Source organism: Leucoraja erinacea, chromosome 31, assembly GCF_028641065.1.
Source record: "Leucoraja erinacea ecotype New England chromosome 31, Leri_hhj_1, whole genome shotgun sequence".
In the NCBI taxonomy this organism is placed as follows: Eukaryota; Metazoa; Chordata; class Chondrichthyes; order Rajiformes; family Rajidae; genus Leucoraja; species Leucoraja erinaceus.
In genome coordinates this window covers 27,993,500-28,020,907 of record NC_073407.1, presented here as the reverse complement: position 1 = coordinate 28,020,907, position 27,408 = coordinate 27,993,500, and the positions used below count along the sequence as shown (strand labels likewise).

At 58.0% G+C, this 27,408-nt stretch overlaps 2 protein-coding genes across 2 annotated transcripts; both read right to left on the bottom strand.

The window, feature by feature from the left end:
- Positions 1-340: 340 nt before the first annotated feature.
- ppil3 (peptidylprolyl isomerase (cyclophilin)-like 3) lies at positions 341-6,563 on the bottom strand. Its single transcript, XM_055659739.1, has 6 exons — positions 6,289-6,563; positions 5,139-5,238; positions 4,146-4,239; positions 1,817-1,884; positions 1,611-1,729; positions 341-908 (listed from the first exon to the last, which is right to left on the bottom strand). Exons 1-6 carry the CDS (start codon positions 6,561-6,563, stop codon positions 782-784), a joined length of 783 nt encoding a protein of 260 aa, XP_055515714.1. The 3' UTR covers positions 341-781.
- A 2,871-nt stretch (positions 6,564-9,434) lies between these two features.
- On the bottom strand, positions 9,435-23,047 carry LOC129712186 (ectonucleoside triphosphate diphosphohydrolase 2-like). The gene is given in 10 exon segments (XM_055660448.1): positions 9,435-9,692; positions 10,201-10,338; positions 13,275-13,394; positions 13,911-14,180; positions 14,766-14,993; positions 16,200-16,297; positions 16,300-16,358; positions 17,200-17,350; positions 17,821-17,938; positions 22,877-23,047. Coding segments are annotated over 10 exon segments (1,503 nt in total). The 5' UTR covers positions 22,991-23,047; the 3' UTR covers positions 9,435-9,485.
- Positions 23,048-27,408: the final 4,361 nt, after the last annotated feature.

Here is a 27,408-nt window from a genome sequence, read left to right as displayed (position 1 = left end):
CTCATGAGAACATCCGCACATTCGCTCAAATAATTCGCCTCATATGGAAAACCTTCTAAAACTTCCTCCCAACTTACCGCATAATAGACTTTGCAATTTAATTTAATTTAGTTTATTGTCACGTGTGCCGAGGTTTTCAATGCCACTAGCTCTCTACCCCCCAACGTGGCTGCATTAACGGGGCAGGTCAGTGTCCAATCTTGTCCTGGATCAAATGCCAGGTTGTTTGACCCTCCTGGGGTAGTGTATGGCCACTGCCCACCCCCTGACCGGTCAGGTTATGACCTGTACACCAGTGTGACTCATGCAACTGGCAATGTCGACGTCACCACACCCAAACTTCACAAAAATAACGTCTTTATTTCACTTTTACATTAAAAAAAGGTAAAATCAGTGACAAGATGTTTATAAACTAAAACCACTGACAAAATGATGAATGTTTTACACAAACTACTGATGTTCCACCAAGACGTCACAAACCTGGCTCTGAATCACCAGGCACTGGCAAGGTGGGGGAGGGAGAGAGGGGGCACAGAGATATAGGTGATGGGGGCACCTGGGGAAGGGGGGAGGGGATGTAGGGGCTCACCCTGAACAGGCAGGTCAGTGTCTGTTGCCAGGGAAACATGGAGTGACATTAACGTTGCCGGGGAAACATGGAGTGATGTCTGGCGGTGAATAGTGGTGGCACCGGTATCTGCATGCCGATCTTCACTCTCCCAGGGTCAGCCCCACCGTCCAGCCTGGCCCCGACCTGTCACCGCTCACTCCCGACCCTGACTCAGAACGCCAACGGGTTGGCGTGAATAACAACTTCCTTGATGCGCACGTCGGTCAGGGGACGAAATGTCTTCTCATTCACTGGAAGTTTCTCCAGCTCATCAAGTGTCTCCAGCCCATCGATCACCCTGGGGAATAGAGGACAATACATCACCCTGGGGGAGAGAGGTGGACACACACCCTGACAGAGAGAGGTGCACACACATCATTCTCGGTATCCAACAATACTCTGTTCAAAATAATACTCAGACATAAAACTCATGTTATGGGCAGGAAGTATTCAAGCTCGGGCCTAAAACAACAACCTGTGTGTGAATCCCACCTCATCATCATCAGCAGCCTATACATAATGAGACGTTAGTTCTCATCCATCCTGAACAGTAACCAGTGTATGTTCTTTACCATGAACCTTCTATTACTGAGCCAATATGTCATCTGGATCCCATGGACACTGGTGTGTGAGTCTCCCATGTGAGGGGCCTTATCCTTATCAAAGGCCGTACTGAAGTCCACACCTGCCCACTGGTTAGTTGGGTCTGGCTTCTACATATTCCGTAAATCCCCTCTCCCTGTGAGTTCTGCCACCACATCAGCCTCCCAGTCCTCCAGCACACAGGATGCCAGAAACAATGTTCTAATCTCCAGAGATCGGTGGCACATTCCGTGTAGACCTGACGATTATTCCTCTTTTGGGGAAGGAGAGGGGAAAGACATTTACCCGATCCAATAAGCCTCTTCCTTCTCTAACAGATGGTCTGTATTTCACATATTTTTTACAGATCGAGTCTTGGTTAAGAACCGACAACACAGGTGTGGATTGACAAACCTACTTGCCAAACACAGTGTACTTCATGTCCAGATGAGGCTGCTTGCCGTAGGTGAAAAAGAACTGCGAGGCATTTGTGTTGGGGCCGTTGTTGGCCATGGAAACCACTCCTCGGACACTATGCTGAAACAGAGCATGGACAGTGAGGGAGAGTGGCTCACAAAGTAGTATCGGTCAGCACAGAGAGTCTCTGGTCCAGTCTTCCCTTACCTTGAGGTGTTCACTGAACTCATCTTCAAACTTCCTGCCCCAAATGCTGGATCCTCCCTTCCCTGTACCTGTGGGAGAAGGAAAACACTGCCCGTGATGACACATGACAACACGTTGATAACACGTGCCAACATGTGACAACACAGTTCTGTCAAACACTGTGAAACATAGCTAACACGGCTCCATCAAACATGTGACAACACGACACAATCAGCTCCATCTCTTTATTTCCCATCTTACATAAAGGAACAACATTGGTAACTCTCCATACCTCTGGTACCTCACCTGTGGCTAGAGAAGATGCAAAGATCTTTGTCATCAGATCCTGGGGATTTATCCACCTTAATGCTCTTAATGCTGTCTGTCTAAACTAAACCAAATCCAGAAGGAATACTCCTGATTTTCACGGTTTAGGCTCATTGAGACAGCTCATTAAGGCTCGTTTCCAAATCAGAAGGTAATGGTTCCAGTCCCAAGTCAGGGTGCAGAGTGAACCCACAAACACCCTGCGTGGGAGCACAGCGTAGAATGGCGGAGGAACAGTGACGTTACTGAGAGAGCAGGATTCTGCACCTTACTGGGGGTGCAAGTGCTACTTGGGTGGGACAGCCCTAACCTTGTTCCTGCCTTGCTCTACAGTTCCGCCCTGGATCAAGGCAGTGTTCCGTACTAGACAATGCTCATCACTCCAACAGTCTGTACGGGCTCCTCCTCCTCAACCTGCACTTCCTCGCCCTGGTCCGCACACTAAGTGGCGGTCGGTGTTGCCTTCCGATCGCGAGGGGGGCCCCCAGTCGCCAAGTAGAAGAGGGCTCTGCCCGAGCCGGCTGCCTGCCTCTTGTTACGCCCGGGTTGAGAGGGACTATGCGCTGTCCACAGACACCCTGGGGGATTTACAGGACCGTTGGGCACGGTGTGGGGTGGAACACAACCCCTCGATGGGGATTGTAACATAGTTGTGTAGGAGTTCATTTAGTGTCTTTGTTTGCTTCGTGTTGTGGTGGTGGGTTAGTTTTGTTTTGTTTTATTGTGAACTGTAAATATTATTTTTAATAATTTGTTAAATTATTTTTTGATTAAAACAAACCAAACAGAAAGAGTTTGTAAGGGGGAACTGTGGCAGAGCTGGACTGACCCAGAGGAATGTGTAGTATGGAGGAGCTTTGTAAATCTCTGCAGTTCCTTCCCACACAAAGTATTTTCAATCTCATTCTGCCATTCTGAAGCCTATCTCAGGATAGTAAAAACATTCTTTCAAAATATTTTATAGCAGCAACATTTTAAATAATATCGACGGTTTTAAAAAGAACATTCCTGCTGCTACAGTAGTGTGACTCGAGATAGGATCTAGTAAAATGGACATCAACATTTTAACTGGAAATTGGGTTCGATGTGGCAAAGTTCCAGCTAAAACAGTAGCCTGCCGTCTCCCTAATACTCATCTACATTTAGGGGCAGTACAAGGGTCAGGGGTTATATGTACAAGGGTGAGGGGTTATAGGTACAAGGGTCAGGGGTTATATGTACAAGGGTCAGGGGTTATATGTACACAGGTCAGGGGTTATATTACAAGGGTCAGGGGTTATATGTACAAGAGTCAGGGGTTATATGTACAAGGGTCGGGTTATATGTACACGGGTCAGGGGTTAGATGTACACGGGTCATGAGTTATATGTACAAGGATCAGGAGTTATATGTACAAGGATCAGGGGTTATATGTACATGGGTCAGGAGTTATATGTACACGGGTCAGGAGTTATATGTACAAGGATCAGGATTTATATGTACAAGGATCAGGGGTTATATGCACACGGGTCATGGGTTATATGTACACGGGTCATGGGTTATATGTACACGGGTCAGGGGTTATATGTACAAGAGTCAGGGGTTATATGTACAAGGGTCGGGTTATATGTACACGGGTAATGGGTTATATGCACACGGGTCAGGGGTTATATGTACAAGGATCAGGGGTTATATATACAAGGAGCTTTACATCAACAACACTGAAGCTTCATCATCGCCCAAAATCTCTCGTTTCCCTTATCCCGATCCAGTCTGAAGAAGGGTCTCGACCCGAAACATCACCCATTCCTTCTCTACAGAGATGCTGCCTGTCCTGTCCCGCTGAGTTACTCCAGCTTTTTGCGTCTATCGGCGGTTTCTGAATGTTTGTGCCAGAGCCACGTCGTAGCATCACTGAGGACGAGAGCGGAGAGGAACAGAGAACTCAGACATGGGGAGGAGGTCGGAGAGGGCAGGGGGTCGGGGAGAGGGCAGGGGGTCGGGGAGAGGACAGAAGGTGAGGATCGGGAGTTGTGGGAGTTACCTGTGGGGTCTCCAGTTTGCACAATAAACCCTTTGACATTGCGATGAAAGAGGCAGCCATTGTAGTAATCACTGGCGCACAGGGCCAGGAAATTCTACAAACAGAAACACAAGGAGTATCGGTGTTGCTGTAGAGGGTGGAGGGGGGCAGCAGCGAGGGTCGGGGGTCGGGGTGCGGGGGTCGGGGTGAGGGGGGTCGGGGTGAGGAGGGGGGGTGAGGGGGTCGGGGTGAGGGGGTTGAGGAGGGGGGGTGGGGGGTCGGGGTGAGGGGGTTGGGGTGAGGAGGGGGGGTGAGGGGGTCGGGGGTGAGGAGGGGGGGGTGAGGGGTGCGGGGTGAGGGGGTCGGGGGTGAGGAGGGGGGGGGAGGGGGGGGGTGAGGGGGTCGGGGTGAGGGGGGGGGGGTGAGGGGGGGGGGGTCGGGGTGAGGGGGGTCGGGGTGAGGGGGGGGAGGGAGGAGGGGGGGGGGGGGTGAGGGGGGGGGGGGGGGGGGGGGGAGGAGGGGGGGGGGAGGGGGGGGGGGGGAGGGGGGGGGGGGGAGGGGGGTTGGGGTGGGCGGGTGGGGGGGTGAGGGAGGGGGTGAGGGGGGGGGGGGGGGGGGGGGGGGGGGGGGTGGGGGGTGAGGAGGGGGGGGGGGGGGTGAGGGGGGTGGGGTGAGGAGGGGGGGTGAGGGGGTCGGGGTGAGGAGGGGGGGAGGGGGTGAGGGGGTCGGGGTGGGTGGGGGGGGGGTGAAGGGGGTCGGGGGTGAGGGGGGGGGGGGTGTGAGGAGGGGGGGGGTGAGAGGGGGTCGGGGTGAGGGTGGGGGGGGTGGGGTGAGGGGGTAGGGGTGAGGAGGGGGGGTGAGGGGGGGGGTCGGGGTGAGGGGGTTGGGGGGGGGGTAGGGGGGGGGGGGTGAGGGGGGTCGGGGTGAGGGGGTCGGGGTGAGGGGAGTCGGGGGGGAGGGGGGGGGGGGTGAAGGGGGGGGTCGGGGAGGGGCGGAACTGAGGGGGTGACCAACCTCACCTGGCAGGCTCAACCGGTGGGGGGGTGCGCGTTCACAGAACAGTTCCACCTTGATGTCCCCGAGGGTCGGTGCGGGACGGTCGGTGCAATGCGGGCTGGAGAGAGGGGACAGTGAGCGCGTGGCAGGATTCCCCACCACCCCCGCGGGGCCCGCGGGGCCGCGCATTTAAAGAAACCCCCGGTGGCCCACCCGCGAACCACGGGGCGCACCCCGCGTCGCATTTCCCCCTTGCCACCCGCGGGGCCCCCGCATTCGCGACCCACCATTCCCCCCACCCCCCAAGCCGGGTGCGCGGGCCCGGGGGAGGGCGCGCGGGGCCGGCATTCCACCCCCACACCCGCGGGGCCGCGCATCCTCCCCCCCCACCACCCGCGGGGCCGCGCATTCCCCCCCCCCCAACCCCGCGGGGCCGCGCATTCCCCCACCCCCCCCACACCCCCGCGGGGCCGCGCATTCCCCCCCCCCCCACCCCCCGGGGCCGCGCATTCCCCCCCCCGACAACCCCGCGGGGGGGGCCCACCCGCGTCATTCCCCCCCCACCAAACCGGGTAGACGGGCCGCGCATGGTTCCCCCCCCCCCCACCGCCCCGCCGGGGGACCCCCCCCCTGGGCCATCACCCCCCCCACACCCGACCGGCGGGGCCCGGGCAGGGGACCCCCCCCCCCCCCGCGAGGGGGCCCGCCCGGCATTCCCCCCCCCCCCCAACCGGCGCGGGGGCCCCGGCACACCCGCATCCCCCCCCCCCCCCCCCCCCCACCCACCCGCGGGGCCGCGCATCCCCCCACCCCCCCACCCGCGGGGCCGCGCATTCCCCCCCCCCCCACCCGCGGGGCGCCCGCACCGCGCTCCGCATTCCCTCCCCCCCCCCCCGCGGGCCCGCGGGGCCGCGCATTCCCCCCCCCCCCCCACCCGCGGGGCCGGCATTCCCCCCCCCCCACCCCGGCCATTCCCCCCCCCCCCACCGCCGCGGTAGCCGCGCGCAACACCCCCCAGTCCCCGGGCGGGGAGCATACCGCGGGGGGCCGCGCATTCCCCCCCCCCCCACACCCGCGGGGGGCCGCCCATTCCCCCCCCCCCCCCCGCGCCCCGATCCGGGCCGCGCATTCCCCCGCCCCCACCCGCGGGGGCCGCGCACCGACTCACCATCTCCGCCGCTCAACCGCCTCCCGCCGCAGTGTTTCCGGTCCGCCGCAGTGTTTCCGGTCCGCCGCAGTGTTTCCGGTCCGCCGCAGTGTTTCCGGTCCGTCGTGGCCGCGGGTCCGGGCTGCTTCCGGATCCGAGCTCCTGGTTCCGCCTCGTTTATTCCGGGGTGACAGCAGAGACCGCTCGGCCCCTCCGCCCTGGAATGGCCCGGCCGTCACCTCCACCCCATTGTGGGATCCCCGCACTCTGTACACATCGAACCCCGGCAGAGTCATAGTGATACAACATGGAAACAGGCCCTTCGGCACTAGCCAACATGCCCCAGTTACTAGCCCCACCTGCCGGCGTCAGGCCCCTCGACCCTCGGACACATTCTGCTCCAGCGCTGGGCCGCCGCCGAAGCCGAGGTTCTGGGCGGTCCCCGACAGGAAAACCCGCTCCAGGCCCCGCTGGTAGGCCGCAAGGACGGGTCGAAGCTGCAGCCCGGAGATAAGCTGCCACTCCGACCGGGTAGGGACCCTGGAAGGTAGTTCCCCCCCTTCCCCCACACACCACCCCCCCGCCCCCCCTTCCCCCTCCCCCCCCCTTTCCCCCCTTCCCCCCCACACATACCCCCCTCCCCCCCCCCACACACCCCGCCCCCCTCCCCCCTTCCACCCCCCCCCGCCCCCCACATAAACAAGTCTAGACCTCCAAACAAAACACTTAACTAACTAAAATAAAAAGATGAAAAGACAGACAGCTGCTGCTGGACAGCCCGTGCACCGGACAACGACCAGCTGCGACCCCCACATGTGTCCGTCTCACTCTCTGGTCATCGCCAGCGTCTGTGGAGCCGCAGTTGGATCTCAAGCCCTCGGGAGAAGGGATTGAGTGAGGGGATGTTTTGGGGGTTGGGCTATTTCAGGTTGGTTTGGCTGCAAGTTATTGATTGTAAAGGGCTTGTCCCAGGAACATGCGCGGGGATAATGGTTTTTGTGGGAAGTAACTTGTTGGGGAAAGATTCGGGAAATGGATTCTTTGCTTGAGGTTTTTACTGGGCATGAATTATTTAGCCAGGAGGTGGTTTGTGGACTGATCTTTAGAGTGGATTACTTTGTGGGTTGTTTTAACATGAGAGTGTTGTTCGACATAATACTGATTTAATTACTGTAAGAAACATCATGGAAACAGGCCATCTGTTCACCCATCCACTCCCTGTACACTGGGGACAACTTACAGATGCCAGTTAACCTGCAAACCCGCACGTCTATGGGATGTGGAAAACCCACACAGTCTCAGAGATAACGTACAAACTCCACACAGATAGAATCCGATTTCAGGATCGAACCCGGGTTTCTGGCGCTGTGTGAGTCAGCAGCTCTACCCGCTGCACCACCACTGGAATGGGATACTTCGGGACGTTTGGAGAATGGTTGTTGTGGGATTCTTTGGCAGGGTATCTAGTGGGTATTCCAGGAGTGGAGCGTGTGTGGACGGGATAGGATGCGGCTTGGGGTGAGTTGCTTGATGTCGGTGGTAGCGTGTTCAGCGAGGGAGCTTTTCTTACGGGTGGCTTGTGGAGAGGCAATTTAACAGTGGTGGTTTAAAGGCAGTTTGTTTGGGAGTGGGATATTTAATGAGAATATGTTATCTTGTCAGATTAAAACAAGTTTATTTAGTGGGACTGTCTTGGATGTGGGTTCCATGAGGAGCGATGGAAGTGGGTTATTTATTTAGGGAATCTTTTGGGAATAAGCTAATAGATGGGAACGTTATTCAAGAGAGCGTGTAATTCAAGGCATGGATTGCTGGCGAGGCCATTATTCTGGAGGGAACATGGAGGCGCTGATTCTGTTTCTTCGTGGGAAAATTGGCACTTGAGATATTGGGAGGGGATTAATCGGGGAGGCGTTACCAAGGAGACGTGGATGCGCGAATGACATTGAAGCAGGAATTGTAGTAATCGTGGATATTCATCATCTGATGAAGGCGGTTACGCAGTTCTGATAGAGACTTTCGTAAGACGAGTAACTCCGCAGGTATGTTGGACATCACTCCTCCTCTGCCTCTCCCCCATCACTCCCCCCATCACTCCTCCCCCAGTGATATGGTGCCATGTGACGCTCCGCCAAACCTCGTTCGTGTTCAAAACAAGAGCAGAGACCCTCACGTTTCCAAACAAGGATTTAGTTTATTTACGCCGGACACGCGGCACGGACACGCGACACGGACACGCGGCGAGTGAGCTCGGGGTCTCCGCCCCGGACGGGAATGTTGCGGTCGGATGTCAGTGGCCGAGTTACCCGGGCTGCCTCGCCCGTTGCCTCCGTGACCCAGTGGACGGAACAGGGTCCGGAGGCCGCCCGTCTCTTCCAACCCCCCCTCCCCTCCCCTCCCCACCCGCGTCCACAGGCCGAAGAGCGGGAGCGGGCGGGGGAGTGACCGCACAAAGCAGCGGAGGGGGGGGGGGGGGGTTGGACGGATACGGGGGGGGGGGAAGGGGGCATATGTGGGGGGGGTATGTGGGGGGAGGGGGTATGTGGGGGGAGGGGGGAGTGGGGGGAGGGGGGGTATGTGGGGGGGAGGGGGGTATGTGGGGAAAGGGGAGTATGTGGGGGAGGAGTATGTGGGGGGAGGGGGGGTTTATGTGGGGGGGGGGTATGTGGGGGAGGGGGGTATGTGGGGGGGGGGGGGTATGGGGGGGGGGGGGTATGTGGGGGGGGTATGGGGGGGAGGAGTATGTGGGGGGGGGTATGTGGGGAAGGGGAGTATGTGGGGGAGGAGTATGTGGGGGGAGGGGGGTATGTGGGGGGGGGGTATGTGGGGGAGGGGGGTTGGTGGGGGGGGGGGTATGTGGGGGAAGGGGGGTATGTGGGGGGAGGGGGGTATGTGGGGGGAGGAGTATGTGGGGGGAGGGGGGTATGTGGGGGGAGGAGTATGTGGGGGGAGGGGGGTATGTGGGGGGAGGAGTATGTGGGGGAGGGGGGTATGTGGGGAAGGGGGGTAGTATGTGGGGGGGGTGGACGAGAGGATGGGGGAGGGGGGTATGTGGGGGAGGGGGGTATGTGGGGGAGGAGGAGTATGTGGGGGGGAGGGGGGTATGTGGGGGGAGGGGGGTATGTGGGGAAGGGGGGTATGTGGGGGGGGGGGTGGACGAGAGAGTGGGGGGGGAGGGGGGGATATGTGGTGGGGAGAGGGTGCGGCCCTTCGGCCCGCTATAACATGCCGGACTCGTTCTTCATGGAGCCGGAGAAGAGCACGAAGACGAGGACGGCGGCGAGGATGACGAGGATGAAGATGACGATGACAACCCACCAGGCGCCCACCAGCTGCACCTTGCGGTAATCCGGCCGCTCAGGTGGGATCATGTTGGTCAGGTTCAGCATGTAGCCGAGTGCCCAGCCCACAGTGGCCCCATCCACCTGTAACACGGAACACGGCGTAGGGGGGGGGGGCACCACAACAACACGCGGGGGGGGGGGGGGGGGGGGGGGGGTTTAAGGGAAGAGAGCCACAGTCAACACATCACGGAAACAGGCCCTTCGGCCCAGCAAGCCCATACCGACCAAGATGGTCCATCATAAAGAGAGAAACGGATTAGAGAGAACCAGGAGAAAGAAAATAAGAGAGAGGAGGAGAGGGGGGGAGAGTTTGCTTCTGTTCTATTGCAGGAGGACCCAAGAACCAGCGGCTGGTTCATGACCAACCGGTGGTCATCGTCTCTCCGGGCACAGCTGACACGATCGCCCCCCCCCATCCCGGCTGGCCGGGGCACCGACCCAGACATGCAGCGATTGGTGGGTCAGGCGCTGGGCGCACTATGGGGTCCAAATGGCATCGGCAGACGGACAGGGGAGGAGGGGGGAGAGAGGAGGGGGGAGAGGGAGAGGGGGAGATTGAAGGCGGCGCTGTGGTGAGAGGTCACACTACCTTTTTCTGGAAGGCGATGTTGCTGAAGGACTTGTTGTCGAACTTGTATCCACTGGTGATGAGTGCGTGTACGTACTGGGACATGGCGCAATAATCTGCCAACCACCTCCCCGGGGTCCCGGCCGCTCTCTCCTTCAGCTGTTGGAGAAAGCAACAAAGATAGACACAAAATGCTGGAGTAACTCAGCATTCAGGCAGCATCTCTGGAGAGAAGAAATGGGAGAAAGCACAAACCCTGACAACCGGCAACTCTGCAAGGCAGCCCGGACCAGGGGCAGTGAACCCTGACCCCACCTCTCACCCCACCCCCCCACTCCCCGGAAACTAAATGTCCCGATTGAATGGTCCTGGAAGGCTGGGGAGGAGATGCGGTTCACAAGTTATAAGAGTAGAATTTCGGCCATCGAGACCACTCCGCCATTCAATCATGGCTGATTTCTGCCTCCTAATCCCATTTTCCTGCCTTCTCCCCATAACCTTTGACATCCGTTCTAATTCAGAATTTATCTATCTCTGCCTTAAACAATATCCACTGACTTGGCCTCCACAGCCCCGTGTGCTAATGAATTCCACAGATTAGCTGCCCTCCGACTAAAGAAGTTCCTCGTCTCCATTAACGAGTGTCCATTAATTCTGAGGCTATGACCTCTGGTCCTAGACTCTCCCACAAGTAGAAACATCCTCTCCGCATCTACTTTATCCATGCTTTTCACCATTCTGTAAGTTTCAATTAGGTCCCCCCTCATTCTTCTAAACTCAAGCGAGTACAGGCCCAGTGCCGACAAACGCTCATCATATGTTAACCCACTCATTCCTGGAATTATTCTTGTAAACCTCCTCGAGACCCTCTCCAGAGCCAGCACATCCTTCCTCAGATATGTTTCTGTGACTCTATCTCTGTGACTCTGTGTCTCTGTGACTCTGTGACTCTGTGTATCTGTGACTCTGTGTATCTGTGTCTCTGTGACTCTGTATCTCGCTCTCCCCATCGCCTCTGACGCTTCAGATATGTGAAAAGAAAGAGATTATTTAAAACAAATGTAGGTCCCTTGCAGTCAGAAACAGGTGAGTTGATCATGGGGAACAAGGATATGGCGGACCAATTGAATAACTACTTTGGTTCCGTCTTCACTAAGGAAGACATAAATAATTTGCCGGAAATAGCAGGGGACCGCGGGTCAAAGGAGTTGGAGGAATTGAGTGAAATCCAGGTTAGCCGGGAAGTGGTGTTGGGTAAATTGAATGGATTAAAGGCCGATAAATCCCCAGGGCCAGATAGGCTGCATCCCAGAGTACTTAAGGAAGTAGCTCCAGAAATAGTGGATGCATTAGTAATAATCTTTCAAAACTCTTTAGATTCTGGAGTAGTTCCTGAGGATTGGCGGGTAGCAAACGTAACCCCAGTTTTTAAGAAGGGAGGGGGAGAGAGAGAGGGAAAACGGGGAATTACAGACCAGTTAGTCTAACATCGGTAGTGGGGAAACTGCTAGAGTCAGTTATTAAGATGGGATAGCAGCACATTTGGAAAGTGGTGAAATCATTGGACAAAGTCAGCATGGATTTACGAAAGGTAAATCATGTCTGACGAATCTTATAGAGTTTTTCGAGGATGTAACTAGTAGTGTGGATAGGGTAGAACCAGTGGATGTGGTGTATCTGGACTTCCAGAAGGCTTTTGACAAGGTCCCACATAAGAGATTAGTATACAAACTTAAAGCACACGGCATTGGGGGTTCAGTAATGATGTGGATAGAGAACTGGCTGGCAAACAGGAAGCAAAGAGTAGGAGTAAACGGGTCATTTTCACAATGGCAGGCAGTGACTAGTGGGGTACCGCAAGGCTCAGTGCTGGGACCCCAGCTATTTACAATATATATTAATGATCTGGATGAGGGAATTGAAGGCAATATCTCCAAGTTTGCGAATGACACTAAGCTGGGGGCAGTGTTAGCTGTGAGGAGGATGCTAGGAGACTGCAAGGTGACTTGGATAGGCTGGGTGAGTGGGCAAATGTTTGGCAGATGCAGTATAATGTGGATAAATGTGAGGTTATCCATTTTGGTGGCAAAAACGGGAAAACAGACTATTATCTAAATGGTGGCAGATTGGGAAAGGGGGAGATGCAGCGAGACCTGGGTGTCATGGTACACCAGTCATTGAAGGTAGGCATGCAGGTGCAGCAGGCAGTAAAGAAAGCGAATGGTATGTTAGCTTTCATTGCAAAAGGATTTGAGTATAGGAGCAGGGAGGTTCTAATGCAGTTGTACGGGGTCTTGGTGAGACCACACCTGGAGTATTGCGTACAGTTTTGGTCTCCAAACCTGAGGAAGGACATTATTGCCATAGAGGGAGTGCAGAGAAGGCTAACCAGACTGATTCCTGGGATGTCAGGACTGTCTTATGAACAAGACTGGATAGACTTGGTTTATACTCTCTAGAATTTAGGAGATTGAGGGGGGGATCTTATAGAAACTTACAAAATTCTTAAGGGGTTGGACAGGCTAGATACAGGAAGATTGTTCCCTATGTTGGGGAAGTCCAGGACAAGGGGTCACAGCTTAAGGATAAGGGGGAAATCCTTTAAAACCGAGATGAGAAGAACTTTTTTCACACAGAGAGTGGTGAATCTCTGGAACTCTCTGCCACAGAGGGTAGTTGACGCCAGTTCATTGGCTATATTTAAGAGGGAGTTAGATGTGGCCCTTCTGGCTAAGGGGATCAGGGGGTATGGAGAGAAGGCAGGTACGGAATACTGAGTTGGATGATCAGCCATGATCATATTGAATGGCGGTGCAGGCTCGAAGGGCCAAATGGCCTCTACTCCTGCACCTAATTTCTATGTTTCTGGGAAATCAACCAATTTTTTGCAACCTCTTCTTCCCGCAAATATCCCCTAATCCAGGCATTAGGGTTAGCGCTCGGGTTAGGGTCAGGCATTAGGGCTAGGGTTAGGATGGGCATTATCCTGGTCAATCTCTGCACCCTCGCCATAGCCTCCACACCCTTGCTGTAACGGGGTTGACCAGACCGACACACACGAGGCCGCGGCTTGACCCGCCCCACTGAGCCGTTACCGTGCTGTAGTCCATGTTGCAGACACTGTCCGCAGCTTCCAGCAGCTCGGCCGGTGACGTCACGTGCTGACCCGTGGTCTTCTCCAGGAAGTTGACCGTGTGGTAGAAAGCGGCGAAAGCCTGGCACACAGAGGGTCATAGGTCAAAGGGCAGTGAAGGTCAAAGGGCATTGAATGCCATTGGTCAAAGCGAAGTGAAGGTCATTGGTCAAAAGGAAGTGAAAGTCATTGGTCAAAGGGCAGTGAAGGTCATTGGTCAAAGGGCATTGAATGCCATTGGTCAAAGGTCATTGAATGCCATTGGTCAAAGGGCACCGAAGGTCATTGGTGAAAGGGCAGCGCAGGCGGGGGGGAGGTCAGGTAATAAAGGTCAGGGTTGTTGTCGGGAGAGGGGTGATTTGCTCTTGAGGTCAAGCTGCCAAGTCTGTCCACGCCGAGGTTGGTGGTGTAACTGCGGGGGGAACATGTGACCTCGCGGACGAGGGGAGGAGGGAGAGACGGTGGTCACCAACGATGGGTCAAGCGGATGTCAGTGGTGGGGAGCGAGTGGACACCGAGATGGAGGGTGTAGCTACACGGACCTCACAGTGGGATAGAACCCTCGCCCCAGGGATGGAGCGGAGCGGCCGCAACTCACCATGAAGTTCCCGGCCACAGGCGGCTGGTAAACGCCGTTGAAGGCACAGTGGCTGTGGTTACAGGAGGCGAAGTCGAACAGAGAGAGGACGGAGAGGCGGCAGGCCGCCGCGTTGGAGGAGCCTCTAAAGGTGATCGTGGCGTCGGGGGAGTAGCCGGGGGGGCGTTGGTCCGCGGTACATGGGCTGCCGTACACGTGGCTTTGTGGCAGCGACACGTTGTAGCCCAGCGGCATGCACGGAATGAGAACGGTGGCGTTGGGGTCCTGGGTCTGATGGAGAGTAGAGGAGAGAGAGGTCAGACCCACGGGCACACCTCACCCTCACCCTCACCCCACCCCTCTCAGTGACCACTCACCCCCACCCCTCAGTGTCCCCTCACCCCGACCCCTCTCAGTGACCCCTCACCCCCACCCCTCAGTGACCCCACCCCTCAGTGACTCCTCACCCCCACCCCTCAGTGACCCCCTCACCCCCACCCCTCAGTGACCCCTCACCCCTCAGTGACCCCTCACCCCAACCCCTCTCAGTGACCCCTCACCCCAACCTCTCTCAGTGACCCCCCACCCCTCTCAGTGACCCCTCACCCCAACCCCTCTCAGTGACCCCCTCACCCCCACCGCTCTCAGTGACCCCTCACCCCAACCCTCTCAGTGACCCCTCACCCCACCCTCTCTCAGTGACCCCTCACCCCCCCTCCTCTCAGTGACCCCTCACCCCCTCTCAGTGACCCCTCACCCCCCTCCTCTCAGTGACCCCTCACCCCCTCTCAGTGACCCGCCCCCCACGGGCAGGGCTGGTGTTTGGAGCCTTGGGGGTAGGGAGGGAGCGGTCAGACCCGCGTTCCTGGCGCCCACCTGCAGCGCCCCGGCCAACAGACTCCGCAACGCCTGGTCGCGGCCGTAACACAGGTAGCTGTGCGTGTAAACCGAGTAGCGACGTCCATAGAGTTGTAGCTGGAGCCGCTGTCCGCTCTCCGGCGCCGCCCCGCCCGGCACGAAGGTTATCTGTGTCGACGACCCCCCGAGGTCCATCGCCCCCACCGTGCTGCGGGCGGGGTCGAGCCAGCGGCCCACCCACCCGTACTGTAAACAGAGGGGGCGTCAGTCACACCGGGTCCCCCATCCTCGTCTTCGTACCCCAGCCCCGTTTCACCCCCCACTCCCCCCCCCCCCCCAGCCCCGTTTCACCCCCAATCTCCCCCACACACACTCTTCCCCCCACTGCAACAGACAACATGTATATGGAGGAACTACAAATGCCGGTCTACACTCGAGTAATTCAGCAAGTCAGCAGCATCTCTGGAGAGAAGGAATGGGTGACGTTTCGGGTCGAGACCCTTCTACATGCAGACAGGAGAGAGGGAAACGAGCAGTATGTATCCATTTTCACCACCTCCAACGGGATCCCACAACTGGCCACATCTTCCCATCTCCACCCCTTTCTGCTTTCCGCAGAGACCGCTCCCTCCGAAACTCCCTGGTAAACTCGTCCCTTCCCACCCAAACCTCCTCTCCTGGTACCTTCCCCTGCAACCGCAGGAGATGCAACACCTGTCCCTTCCCCTCCCATTCCCAATCTGACCTTTCTGTCCTGTGCCTCCTCCATTGCCAGAGTGAGGCCCAGCGGAAATTGGAGGAGCAGCACCTCATATTTCGCTTGGGCAGCTTACATCCCAGCTGTCTGAATATTGGCTTCTCTAAGTTCAGATAACCCTTGCTCTCCCTCTATTTCTCTCTCAGTCCCTATGCATCCTAGTCATACACACACACATCCTTCTGTCCTCCCGCGAGTTGGCCTGTTGAGTTTCACTGTCTGTATAACTCGTTACCATCTTCCCCACAGCCAACAATGGACCATTGTAGGCTCCGCCTTTCCTTGATCATCTTGCGTTCTGCATTTCTTCCATTCATTTCTCCAAAGCGCCGTCTATACCTCTCGTTCCCCTCTCCCCTGACTCTCAGTCTGAAGAAGGGTCTCGACCCGAAACCTCGCCCATTCCTTCTCTCCAGAGATGCTGCCTGTCCCGCTGAGTTACTCCAGCATTATGTGTCTATCCTTGTACTGTAACAATCACACTCCCGCGACCCCGCACCGGCTCCGTGCCCCCTCCCTCTCCTCCTCCACTCTATTTATACCCCCCCCCCCCCCCCCCACTCCACTCTCCCCCCTTTCCTCTCCCCCCCGTCTCTCTCCCATTCTCATCCCCCCCCATCCCCATTCTCATCCCCCCATCTCTCTCTTCCTTCCCCCTCCCCCCCCCCCCCCTCCTCTACACCCACCCCCCTCACCTTGATGAAGTTCTCCAGCAGGTAGTTGGCGGTGACCCAGCCGAACAACCCCTCCTCGGCCCCGGTCAGCACCGCCGCCCCGCGGTAGTTGAAGGGGTCGTGCGTAACGTGTTGTTGACGGCGGTCAGGACGTCCTGCGCGGCGCCGGGGTCGGTCAGGCTGCAACACACGGGGAGGGGGGGGGGTCAGGCTGCAAGACACGGGGGGGGGAGATCACGGGGGCGGTGGGCCTGTGGGGAGGGGCGAATACACGGGGGGGGGGGGGGGGGATACACGGGGGGGGGGGGGGGGTGGTGGGCCTGTGGGGGAGGGGGCGAATACACGGGGGGGGGGGGGGGGGTGATGATGAGCTTTACGTCACGTTGTGGGCGCTGGGGTCATGGCGACAGGTAAGTCCCGCTCAGGTAAGTTTACGGGTTTTGTGCAAAAACAGAGCATTTCCCCGTCTTGAGTACATCTGGCAATAAAGTTTCTCTGACATTACCGGCACGGTGGTGCAGCGGTAGAGTTGCTGCCTCACAGCGCCAGAGATCTGGGGTCGATCCTGACCACGGGTACTGTCTGTACGGAGTTTGCACGCTCTACCCGTGACATGCGTGGGTTTTCTCCGGTTGCCTCTCGCACTCACTAATTGGATTTCTGTGAAACTGTAAATTGTCCCGAGTGTGTGTAGGATAGTGTCCGTGTGCGGGGATCATTCGGCGCGGGCTCGGTGGGCTGAAGGGCCTGTTTCCCTGCTGTATCTCTAAACTAAACTAAATTAGTGAATCAGCCCACACAGAAAGTTGGAGTAACTCAGCAGGACCCGAAATGTCACCAATTCCTTCTCTCCAGAGACGCTGCCTGTCCCGCTCAGTTACTCCAGCACTTTGTGTCTATCTTCGGTTTTAAAGCGGCACCTGCAGTTCCTTCCTCCGCGGAGAGAGTGTGGTGATTGCGGGTGCGGGGACCGGGGTTTGTCCTGGCTGGACACTCGGCATTGACCAGGATGGTCACTTACTTGAGCAGCCGCATGCCGGCGGTGGCCCCCAGATAGAGCACGGTGTCGCCCAGCCTCACTGATGGCACTGACCGCTCAGCCTGCTCCAGACACGCCCTCAGGCTGCGGCCCGCCGCCGCTGGATCCGCCGCGTAACTGGAGATCCCCGGGCCTGTGGGCAGCAGCGGTCAATCAGTCCGCCCCCACATCCGTCCCCTGACCTCGTCACACCCCCCGACCTCCTTTTCCTCCTCCCCTTGCAATGCCCCCCCCCCCCCCCCCCCCCCCCCCCCCAGAACCAGAACCCTCCCCCCACCCCCGGCCACCAAAGGAGGCGTCTGACTAGTCCGCTCCCCGCATGCCTCTCTCCTGACCCCTCCCACCCCATTGACCCTCCTCCAGACTCTCCCCCACCCCCGTCCCTCGCCCCCACCCGTCTCCCCCCCCCCCCCCGATGCCGAGCTGCCATTGGCCGGAGGCTCATTGACCATCCTGGTCAGTGTCCATCCATGCCAAACCCGGGACCCCGCTCCCCCCCCCCCCCCTTTCCCGGCTCGGTCACTCCAGCGCCCCTTGCTCCAGGGCTCCCCCTCGTCAGCGAATGGCCGGTGTGTCGGGGTCGGGGTCGGGGTCGGCCGTTACCTTTCACCTGGCAGCTGCCGGTTTCGCTGACGATGCCGGTGTTGTTCTCCTTCCCCGACGGCCATTTGTACGTGAAGATGGTGGTGCGCGTGGACCCGGCGTCAATCACCACCCCGTACTGTGGGGGGGAGAGAGAAACACTGAACCAGACCAGACCAGACTAGAGTAGACCAGACTAGAGTGGACCAGACTAGAGTGGACCAGACCAGACTAGACTAGAGTGGACCAGACCAGACTAGAGTGGACCAGACCAGACTAGAGTGGACCAGACTAGAGTGGACCAGACCAGACTAGAGTGGACCAGACCAGACCGGACTAGAGTGGACCAGACCAGACTAGAGTGGACCAGGCCAGACCAGACTAGAGTGGACCAGACCAGACTAGAGTGGACCAGACCAGACTAGAGTGGACCAGACCAGACTAGAGTGGACCAGACTAGACTAGACCAGAGCAGACTAGAGTGGACCAGACCAGACTAGAGTGGACCAGACTAGACTAGACCAGACCAGACTAGAGTGGACCAGACCAGACTAGAGTGGGCTAGACTAGAGTAGACCAGACCAGATTAGACTAGAGTGGACCAGACCAGACTAGAGTGGACCAGACTAGACTAGACCAGACCAGAGCAGGCCGAACCAGACCAGACCAGACTAGACCATACCAGACCAGAGCAGGCCGGCCCAACCACCACTATGGGAGAGAGAGGGAGATACAGAAACATAACAGGAATACACTAACGGGGGGCTGGGACCGGAGCACCCGGAGGAAACCCACGCCGTCACAGGGAGAATGTACAAACGACGGACAGACAGCATTCAAGGTGAGGATTGAACCGGTGTCTCTGCCGCTGTGAGGCAGCAACTCTACCGCCCTCATTCTACTCTCACTGATGTCTCGCCTTCTAAAGTCCAACGACAGGTCCCGGCCAGAAACATCATCCATCCAGCCCCTCCACATATGCTGCCTGACCTCCTGACTTCCTCCAGCACTTGGTCATTTGTGCAGCAGCTGCCGTGTCCGTCCAGAGTCCAGTGTCCAGAGTCCAGTGTCCAGTGCTGGAACCCCATCTACCCGGGTGCAGCTCGGTCAGGAAACCTACAGTTTCTCAGCTCCGGCCTCACCTTCGTGTGCGAGTCGTCGTTACCCGGGCAACGATGCTCTCACTAGATCCATCCATAACTGACAACGTGCTCATGTTCTCACTTTTACAGTTCCGACATAAGGCCAAAGTCCCTTCGCCTGCCTGCTGATGACCACGTCAAGGCTGTTTGAAGGGGTCTCGACCCGAAACGTCACCAATTCCTTCTCTCCACAGATGCTGCCTGTCCTGTCCCGCTGAGTTACTCCAGCATTTTGTGTCAACATTTGTATGACACCCACGAGCAACGCTGTCACTGGTACAATCCGGAAACTGGCTAGTACAGGAGTCCCACGGTAACAGGCCCTTCGGTCCAACTTGTCCAGACTGACCAACATGTCCCATCTACACTAGTCACCTGCCCGTGTTTGGCTCACATCCCTCTAAACCTGTCATGTGGGGTGGGGAGTGGTCACTGTGATGGTCCGGGTGGGGCAGTGGGAAAGGAGGGGAGGAGGGCAAGCAGTGGGCATGCCGTTCCGGCCACACGATGCATGGACTGAGGGCCATGTCCGGATCTGCTGCTGCCTTGCAGCGCCGGAGACCCGGGTTTCCTCCCACACTCCAAAGACGTACAGGTGTGTAGGTTAATTGGCTTGGCATAAGTGTAAGTGTGCTAGTGTGTGTGTGTGTGCGGGGATCGCTGATCGGCGCAGACTCGGTGGAACGAAGGGTCTGTTTCCGCGCTGTATTTCTAAACCAAACTAAACTGAACTACATCAGTGTGGCAATGTGTAACTGGCCGTGTGGAACAGGGCCAGCGGGTTCTCTGTAGCGTGTTGTGTTGGAGGATTGCACGGGGTTGCTCCAATGATGTCGTGTATGAATGATGTCCCAGCAGAGCCGGCTATTGTCCCCACCCAGTCTCTGTGTCTCGTGGTCACACGCCACCCTTGGTCAACGCTTCCAGCCCCCGGGCTCTCAACCTTCAGTGAGAGAAGGAATGACTGTAGTTCATACAATGGGTCTCAGTTCATTCATTTCTCCATTCTACACTCGTCTGGCGCCCGCCCAAAGCAACTGCTGGGAACTGTTTGTCAGTCCGTGTTTTTTCCATCCCCACCCCCCCCCCCTCCCCCAACCCCCCCCCCACCCCCCCCCCCATCCCCACCCCCCCCCCCCCCCCCCCCCCCCCCCATCCCCCTCAACGCCTTCTCCCCCAGCGCCTCCGGGAACGCCCCAGTCTTGCGAATGATGCAAGGCAGACAGGGGAGCGAGTTGGAATTGGAGCCGAGATAATGACAATAGGTGCAGGATTAGCCATTCGGCCCTTCGAATTCAATGTGATCATGGCTGATCATCCCCAATCAGTACCCCGTTCCTGCCTTCTCCCCATATCCCCTGATTCCGCTATCTTTAAGAGCCCTATCTAGCTCTCTCTTGAAAGCATCCAGAGAACCGGCCTCCACCGCCCTCTGAGGCAGAGAATTCCACAGAGATGGTTGGAGGAGATGAGAAGGGCCTGCCTTGGGCTTTATTTCGATGCAGTGGCAGGGAGCTGGCGCGCTGATCAACGACATCGAGAAAGCCGGCACTGGAGGGGAGAGAGAGGGAGAATGGGACCGCCTGTAAGGACTAAAGCACCATCCATGGTGACGTCCAAAACATGGCCAAATACAACTTTGGAGTGTGGGAGGAAATTGGAGCACCCGGTGGAAACTGACACGGCACAGGGAGAACATGCAAACTCCATACAGACAGCACCTGTGGTTAGGGTCGAACTCGGGCTCTGGCGCTGTAACGATGCATCATGTATTAGTCCAGTGGCTTCATAGATGGAAAGACTGGTCTTGTATTCACTTGAGTTTAGAAGGATGAGGGGGATCTTATAGAAACATATAAAATTATAAAAGGACTGTACAAGCTAGATGCAGGAAAAATGTTCCCCATGTTGGACGAGTCCAGAACCAGGGGTCACACACACAGTCTTAGAATAAAGGGGAGACCATTTAAAATTGAGATGAGAAAAAAGAAACGTTTTCACCCAGAGTTGTAAATTTGTGGAATTCTCTGCCACAGAGGGCAGTAGAGACCGGTTCACTGGATGGATTTAAGAGAGAGTTAGATAGAGCTCTAGGGGCTGGTGGAGTCAAGGGATATGGGGAGAAGGCAGGCACGGGTTATTGATTGTGGATGATCAGCCATGATCACAATGAATGGCGGTGCTCGCTGGAAGGACCAAATGGCCCCCTGCACTTATTTTCAATGTTTCTATGTTTCCATCTTCACCATCTGAGATGGAGCAGTACAGCAGCGAAACGGCCCTTCGGCCCACCGTGTCTGTGCCGTCCTAGCTAATTGCACCCGGCTGCATATGGGTGATATGTCACCGTGATATTCTTATACATCAATGCTGATATGGTGCTGGGTATGCTGCACCTACCACAACAGCAGCACCGTCCCCGCACCCACCTCCCCTCCACTCCTCTCACCTCCACCCCCCCTCCCCTCCCCTCACCTCACCTCCACTCCCATCCCCTCCCCTCCCCTCATCACAGTCCCTGCACCCACCTCTCGTCACCTCGCCATGTCCTTGAAACACCCGCCCTCTCACCGTATACCCAGGCCCTGTGCGACTGACATTCCTGTTGCTTGTTTACCCGCTCTCTGTCTCTCACGACCCCCCCTCCCCGGGCGGTCATTCTCCGGGACCCGGCAACATGTCCTCCCCTCTCCCCAAGGCCTGGCGTTCACCGTGCGCCCCTGGTCCCGTTATTCCAACAACACCGCCTGTAGTTAGTTCTCTCTCGGGACCGTTTCAACATAACAGCCTCCACCTGCTCTGTCTCTGGATATTATTATCCGTGAATAACAACCCGGCACCACGGGGGACACAAGGTCCGGGTGAAGGGGGGTGTTGTCACGCCCCGTGCGCGCCCCCCCCCCCCTCCTCCAGTGGCGGTGGGTCAGACAGTCCGGGCGGGGCTGCCGCCGTCCGACCCACCGATCTCCCCCCCCGGACCCCACGACACAGCGAACCTTCCACACTGCCCTCCGACCCCAAACTCCAACCGCGCTGCCTCGCTGTCTACCCGGTGTCTTTCAGCCCCACCCCCCTCCGACTGAGACACTACACTACATCCCTCCACACCCCCCACCCCACTCCCCCTCTCCCCCCACCCCACCTCTAGCCTACATCCCCCCGCCTCTGCACCCCCCTTCCCTCCCCTCCCCCTACTGGGGGTGGACAGGGCGCGCGCGCCGAGGGACCGTGTTCCCCAGAGGGAGAGCCAGGCGGGCTGTGCCGGCCGAACGACCTCCCTCACTGGGGGAGGGGGTTATCGGGCCGCTCGCTGAGGGCGTCCGGGCGGGGCGGGTAATCGGCGCGAACAGAATTGGTCGGGCCCGGAGGGTGCAGATGTAGAGAGGAGAAGGGATAGGAGAGATGGGAAGAGGAGGGAAGAGGAGGGAAGAGAAGAGGAGAGGAGAGGAGAGAGAGGAGGAGAGGAGAGGAGAGGAGAGGAGAGGAGAGGAGAGGACAGGAGAGAGAGGAGGAGAGGAGGAGAGGACAGGAGAGGAGAGGAGAGGAGAGGACATGGGAGGAGACGATAGGAGAGGAGAGGACAGGAGAGGGAGAGTAGAGGAGAGGAGAAGAGCGGCGAGCAGGAAGCGCGGCGCCGGCTGCACAAACCCAATTAATCGCCAAAGACAGGAAATCGCGAGCGATTCTCCCGGTGCTCGCGGCCGCTTCCCCGGCTCTGCGACCACACTCGGCCCGTCTCCCGAGAACTGATGCTCGCCCATCCGCCCCGCGACCCTCCGCCGTGGTGGCGCCAAGCCGGAGCCCCCCCCTCACCATCCTCTCCCTCATCCCTCTCTCTCCCCTCCGTCAAACCCCCCTCTCCCCCTCACACGCCCCTCTCTCCCTCTCTCCCCCTCTCCCTCTCCCTCTCGGGGCGCGGGCAGGTGCGGCCTCACCTTGTATACGGGCGGCTGGGGCTGGTCGCGGGAGGTGGCAGCGAGCAGAACGATACCGAGGATGCCGAGGGCGCCGAGCGCTGCCGACAGGGCAAGCTGGGGCAGGCGGGCCATGGCGCGGCTGTTGGCGGCTGCGGGCGCTGCTCTTGCCCGGTGTTGCCCGCCCGTCCCGTCCCGCCCCACCCCGCCCCTACCCCTCCCCCCTGCCCTTTACCTCTCCACCCCGTTCCCTCCTCCTCCCGCCCCCGCGACAGGCACAGACCTGCCGGCCCCGCACCTGGGCCTGACCTGCTCGCTCAGGGTAGAGGGAGCGCCGCACCTTCCCGGGGACGGTAATGAGGGAGCGCCGCGCTGTGGGAGAGGCAGTGAGGGAGCGCCGCCGCGCTGTGGGAGAGGCAGTGATGAGGGAGCGCCGCACGGCCTCAGAGACAGTGATGAGGGAGCGCCGCGCTGTGGGAGAGGCAGTGATGAGGGAGCGCCGCGCTGTGGGGGAGGCAGTGAGGGAGCGCCGCGCTGTGGGGGAGGCAGTGAGGGAGCGCCGCACGGTCCCAGAGACAGTGATGAGGGAGCGCCGCGCTGTGGGAGAGGCAGTGATGAGGGAGCGCCGCGCTGTGGGAGAGGCAGTGAGGGAGCGCCGCATTGATTTTTTTTAACCAACAATAATTTAACGAATTATTTAAAATAATATTTCCAGTTCACAATAAAACCACCACAACACGAGGCAAACAAAGACACTAAGTGAACTATACAACGATGTTACAATCCCCATCCACACCCCGCGGTGCCCGTGGACTGCGTCTAGTCCCTCTCTAACCCCACCCGGGCGCGGACGTAACCCCGGACAAGGGGCAGGTGGGCAGCCGGCTCGAGCAGAGCCCTCTCCCGCCTGGCGCCGTGACTCACGGATGGCCAGCTTGGCCAGGCCCAGGACATCTTCAGCCCTACCCTCTCCCCTACGCACAGGGTGTCCAAAGATGAGGATGGTGGGTGAGAAGGTCAGGGGCAGTGGCTGCAGCCTCACACACTCCATATACACGTGGAACACAGGCTCTTCCAGCCTGCAACAGTGCAGGCGGCTGGCGAGTGTGAACCGCCAGAGAAACAGGTTGCAGGGGATTCATTGGTGCAGTGGCTTCCACCCCAGGTCCCCGATGTAGAGGGGGGGGGGGATTCCTGCGTAGAGGGACCCCACGGGGGGAGGGGGGCTCACCGAAAGGCAACACCGACCGCCACTGGAATGAGTGGAGTGGTTCGGGGGGGAGCGAGAACATTCATTGACTCATTGTCCGAGGACCCCCCCCCCCTCCGCCCACCCACTATAGATGGAGTCACCATCCCCATCTTCGATATTCCCATCTCACCCTGCGCAGCGGTTACCTCTTCCCCACCCGCTGGTCTCACCTCCACCTTAGTCCCAACCCTAGGGCCAGTGGTAGAGGGACCTTCCCCAGGTGTACACGGAGAGTCAAGACCATCAACAGTGGGGGCGACTATCCCTCCCCCAGTTGGGTCCAGAGTGGACTCTGGTACATCAGACTCAGGGAGTCCCTCTGGAGCCAGGTCCTGTTTCCCCACCTACAATCTCCACCTCCAGGGGCATGGTCTGCGCCTCATCCTGGGTGCGTTGCTCCTGGACTTCATCGGGTGCCTGATGCAGGACTCCCTCCCCAACAGGAAACTCCCCCGACTCCATATCACCCGAGTGGTCCCAATGGCCACCCTCCCCAGAATCCCCTCCAGAGGGCGGGAATCTTCCTCCACCACAGTACTCACCTCCCCCCTGGAAAATTTCCATTTGTCCCCCTTCCTCTCCTCTCCGGAGAGAATTCTCCTTATTTTCTTTGGAACGGAGCTCGCAGGTTCTGGGGTCACCTGAGCAACCTCCATCTGCGGCTCCCCTTCCTGCAGCCCGATTCCCTCCACCCTGGCTCCAGGTCCAGGTAGCTCCAGGTACATTGAGCTCCAGGTACAGGTGGCTCCAGGTACGGTGAGCTCCAGGTACAGGTAGCTCCAGGTACAGGTAGCTCCAGCTCCAGGTACATTGAGCTCCAGGTACAGGTAGCTCCAGGTACAGGTAGCTCCAGGTACATTGAGCTTCAGGTACAGGTAGCTTCAGGTACGGTGACAACATTGCTGGCAGCAGCCTCTCAGGGTCATAAACTCAGACAAGACACAAAAACTAATCAGACCCCAACTACTCCTAAAATTGTAAAAGCGAGCAGGCAGTTTGTGAATTACATGATCCATGGCGTGTAAGAGGTGAGTAGTGTTGGGATTAGGGTCGGTCCCAGAATGTGCTGTTTGTGGGAGAGTAGCTCTTCCTGTTGATGAGGGACCATGTGTAACATTGCACCAGCTGCCTGGTAAACAACACCTCTCCATGTAACATCCCCCCCCCCCCCCCCCCCCCCCCCCACGCCCATCTTGCTTCTCATTAGCTGTCACCTTGAAGCCTCCAGCTCTTCACATTGGGGGTTCCCCTCCGTTCCGGTGGCCCCCCAGTGTTTAGCCCCAAAAAACTAGTGCACACCCCATACCCCTCCCCCATGAACCCCCTCCCCTCAAATGCTCCAGCCCTCTGACAACCCCCTCTCCACCTCTCACTGTCCCTCTGAACCAGTTGTGTGAAGGTCATTGACAGAGAGGGAGCAGCAGCATCTGTGGAGAGACATGAACATCTCCCACTGGAGGGGGGGGATGGAGGGAGGGAGGGAGGGATGGGAGGGAGGGAGGGAGGGAGGGAGGGAAGGAGGGAGGGAGGGGAGGGAAGGATGGGAGGATCTTGAGGGAAGGAGGGAGGGAGGGAGGGGAGGGAGGGAGGGAGGGGAGGGGGGGGGAGGGAGGGAGGGTGGGATGGGGGAGGGAGGGAGGGAGGGAGGGAGGAGGGCAGTGATGGAGGGAGGGGGAGGGAGGGGACCTCAATGCTCCAGCCTCTGGACAGGGAGGGAGGGGAGGGAAGGAGGGAGGGGAGGGGGGAGGGAGGGAAGGGATGGACAGGAGGGAGCAGGGAGGGATCTGTGGAGGGAGGACAGGGAGGGAGGGAGGGAGGGAGGGAGGGAGGGGGAGGGAGGGAGGAGGGAGGGACCGGAGGGGAGGGAGGGAGGAGGGAGGGATGGACGGAGGGAGGGAGGGAGGGGGGATGGAAGGAGGGGAGGGGTGGAGAGGGGGGGAGGGGAGGGGAGGAGGGAGGGAGGGGAGGGAGGGAGGGAGGGAGGGAGGGAGGGAGGGAAGGAAGGAGGGAGGGACAGAGGGACACTACCCACTGCAGTGGCGGACAGCCTGGGTTGTGGTGCCCCCCTCCCCCTGGGGAGTGACCCAAGAGGGTTATGGGCCCAATGCAGGCAAATGGGACTAACTGTGCCTGATGTTGGTGGGGATGGAACGGTTGGGCCGAAGGGCCTGATAACTCTGTAAGTCTGGGTCTCACACACACACTGGGGAATTTGCATTTGTGCCAATTAACCACAGGTAATGTAGATAACATCAGCCACATCCTGTAGACCTCGTTACACATTGACTGATGCCTCATCTCCTTCACAACCTCTCGATGGAACCCAGTCTACCTGGTTCTTGCTGAGCCGAGACCTGGTGTCCCCACCCCCCCCTCAACTGGACCTGCTCCGTTGGAGACACTTGGATGGCTTTACCCTCTCCGTTTCTGCCACACACATGAATACACACATATACACCCCAGACACACACACATATACACCCCAGACACACACACATATACACACATGTGTACGTACACACACCCCACATGCACATGATATACACACAAACACATGAACACACACACACATATACACACACACATATACACACAAACACATGAACACACACACACATATACACACCAGACACACACACACATGAACACACACACACATATACACACCCAGACACAACACACATGAACACACACGCACATATACACACACAGACACACACACACATGAACACACACACACATATACACAAACACATGAACACACACACACATATAACACACACACACACACACACATGTGTACGTACACACACATATACACACACACACATGAACACACACACACACACACGCGCACATTTACACACCCAGACACACACACACATGTGTACGTACACACACCCCACATGCACATGATACACACACACACACACACATATACACACATATACACACCCAGACACACACACATGAACACACACACACATATACACACATGTGTACGTACACACACCCCACACACATGTACGCACACAGGTGCACAATCAGCTCTCACATAACGAGCGGTGGAATCACAACACGCTACAAGGTTCACATTCACAGACCGCTCGCACTGTTTGTGTCAATGTCTCCTGACGATGAGCACCCTCCCTCCCTCCTCTCCACTGGGCTGTCTACTCTAGACTGTCTGGGCTGCCTTCTCTAGACTGACTGGGCTGTCTGGCTCCTCGATGTAGGAGCAGTTTCTCCTTTCCCTTTACATAAGTGGATGAATTCTCTGGGTAATTCTGTGCCTGTGGTT

Coding starts and splice junctions, on each gene's coding strand:
- ppil3 (XM_055659739.1), bottom strand. CDS start 6,563: ATGACTCTGCCGGGGTTCGATGTGTACAGAGTGCGGGGATCCCACAAT. Junction 5,239..6,288: donor GCGGTTGAGCGGCGGAGATG/GTGAGTCGGTGC, acceptor CCCTCTCTCCAG/CCCGCATTGCACCGACCGTC. Junction 909..1,610: donor AAGTACACTGTGTTTGGCAA/GTAGGTTTGTCA, acceptor TCTATTCCCCAG/GGTGATCGATGGGCTGGAGA.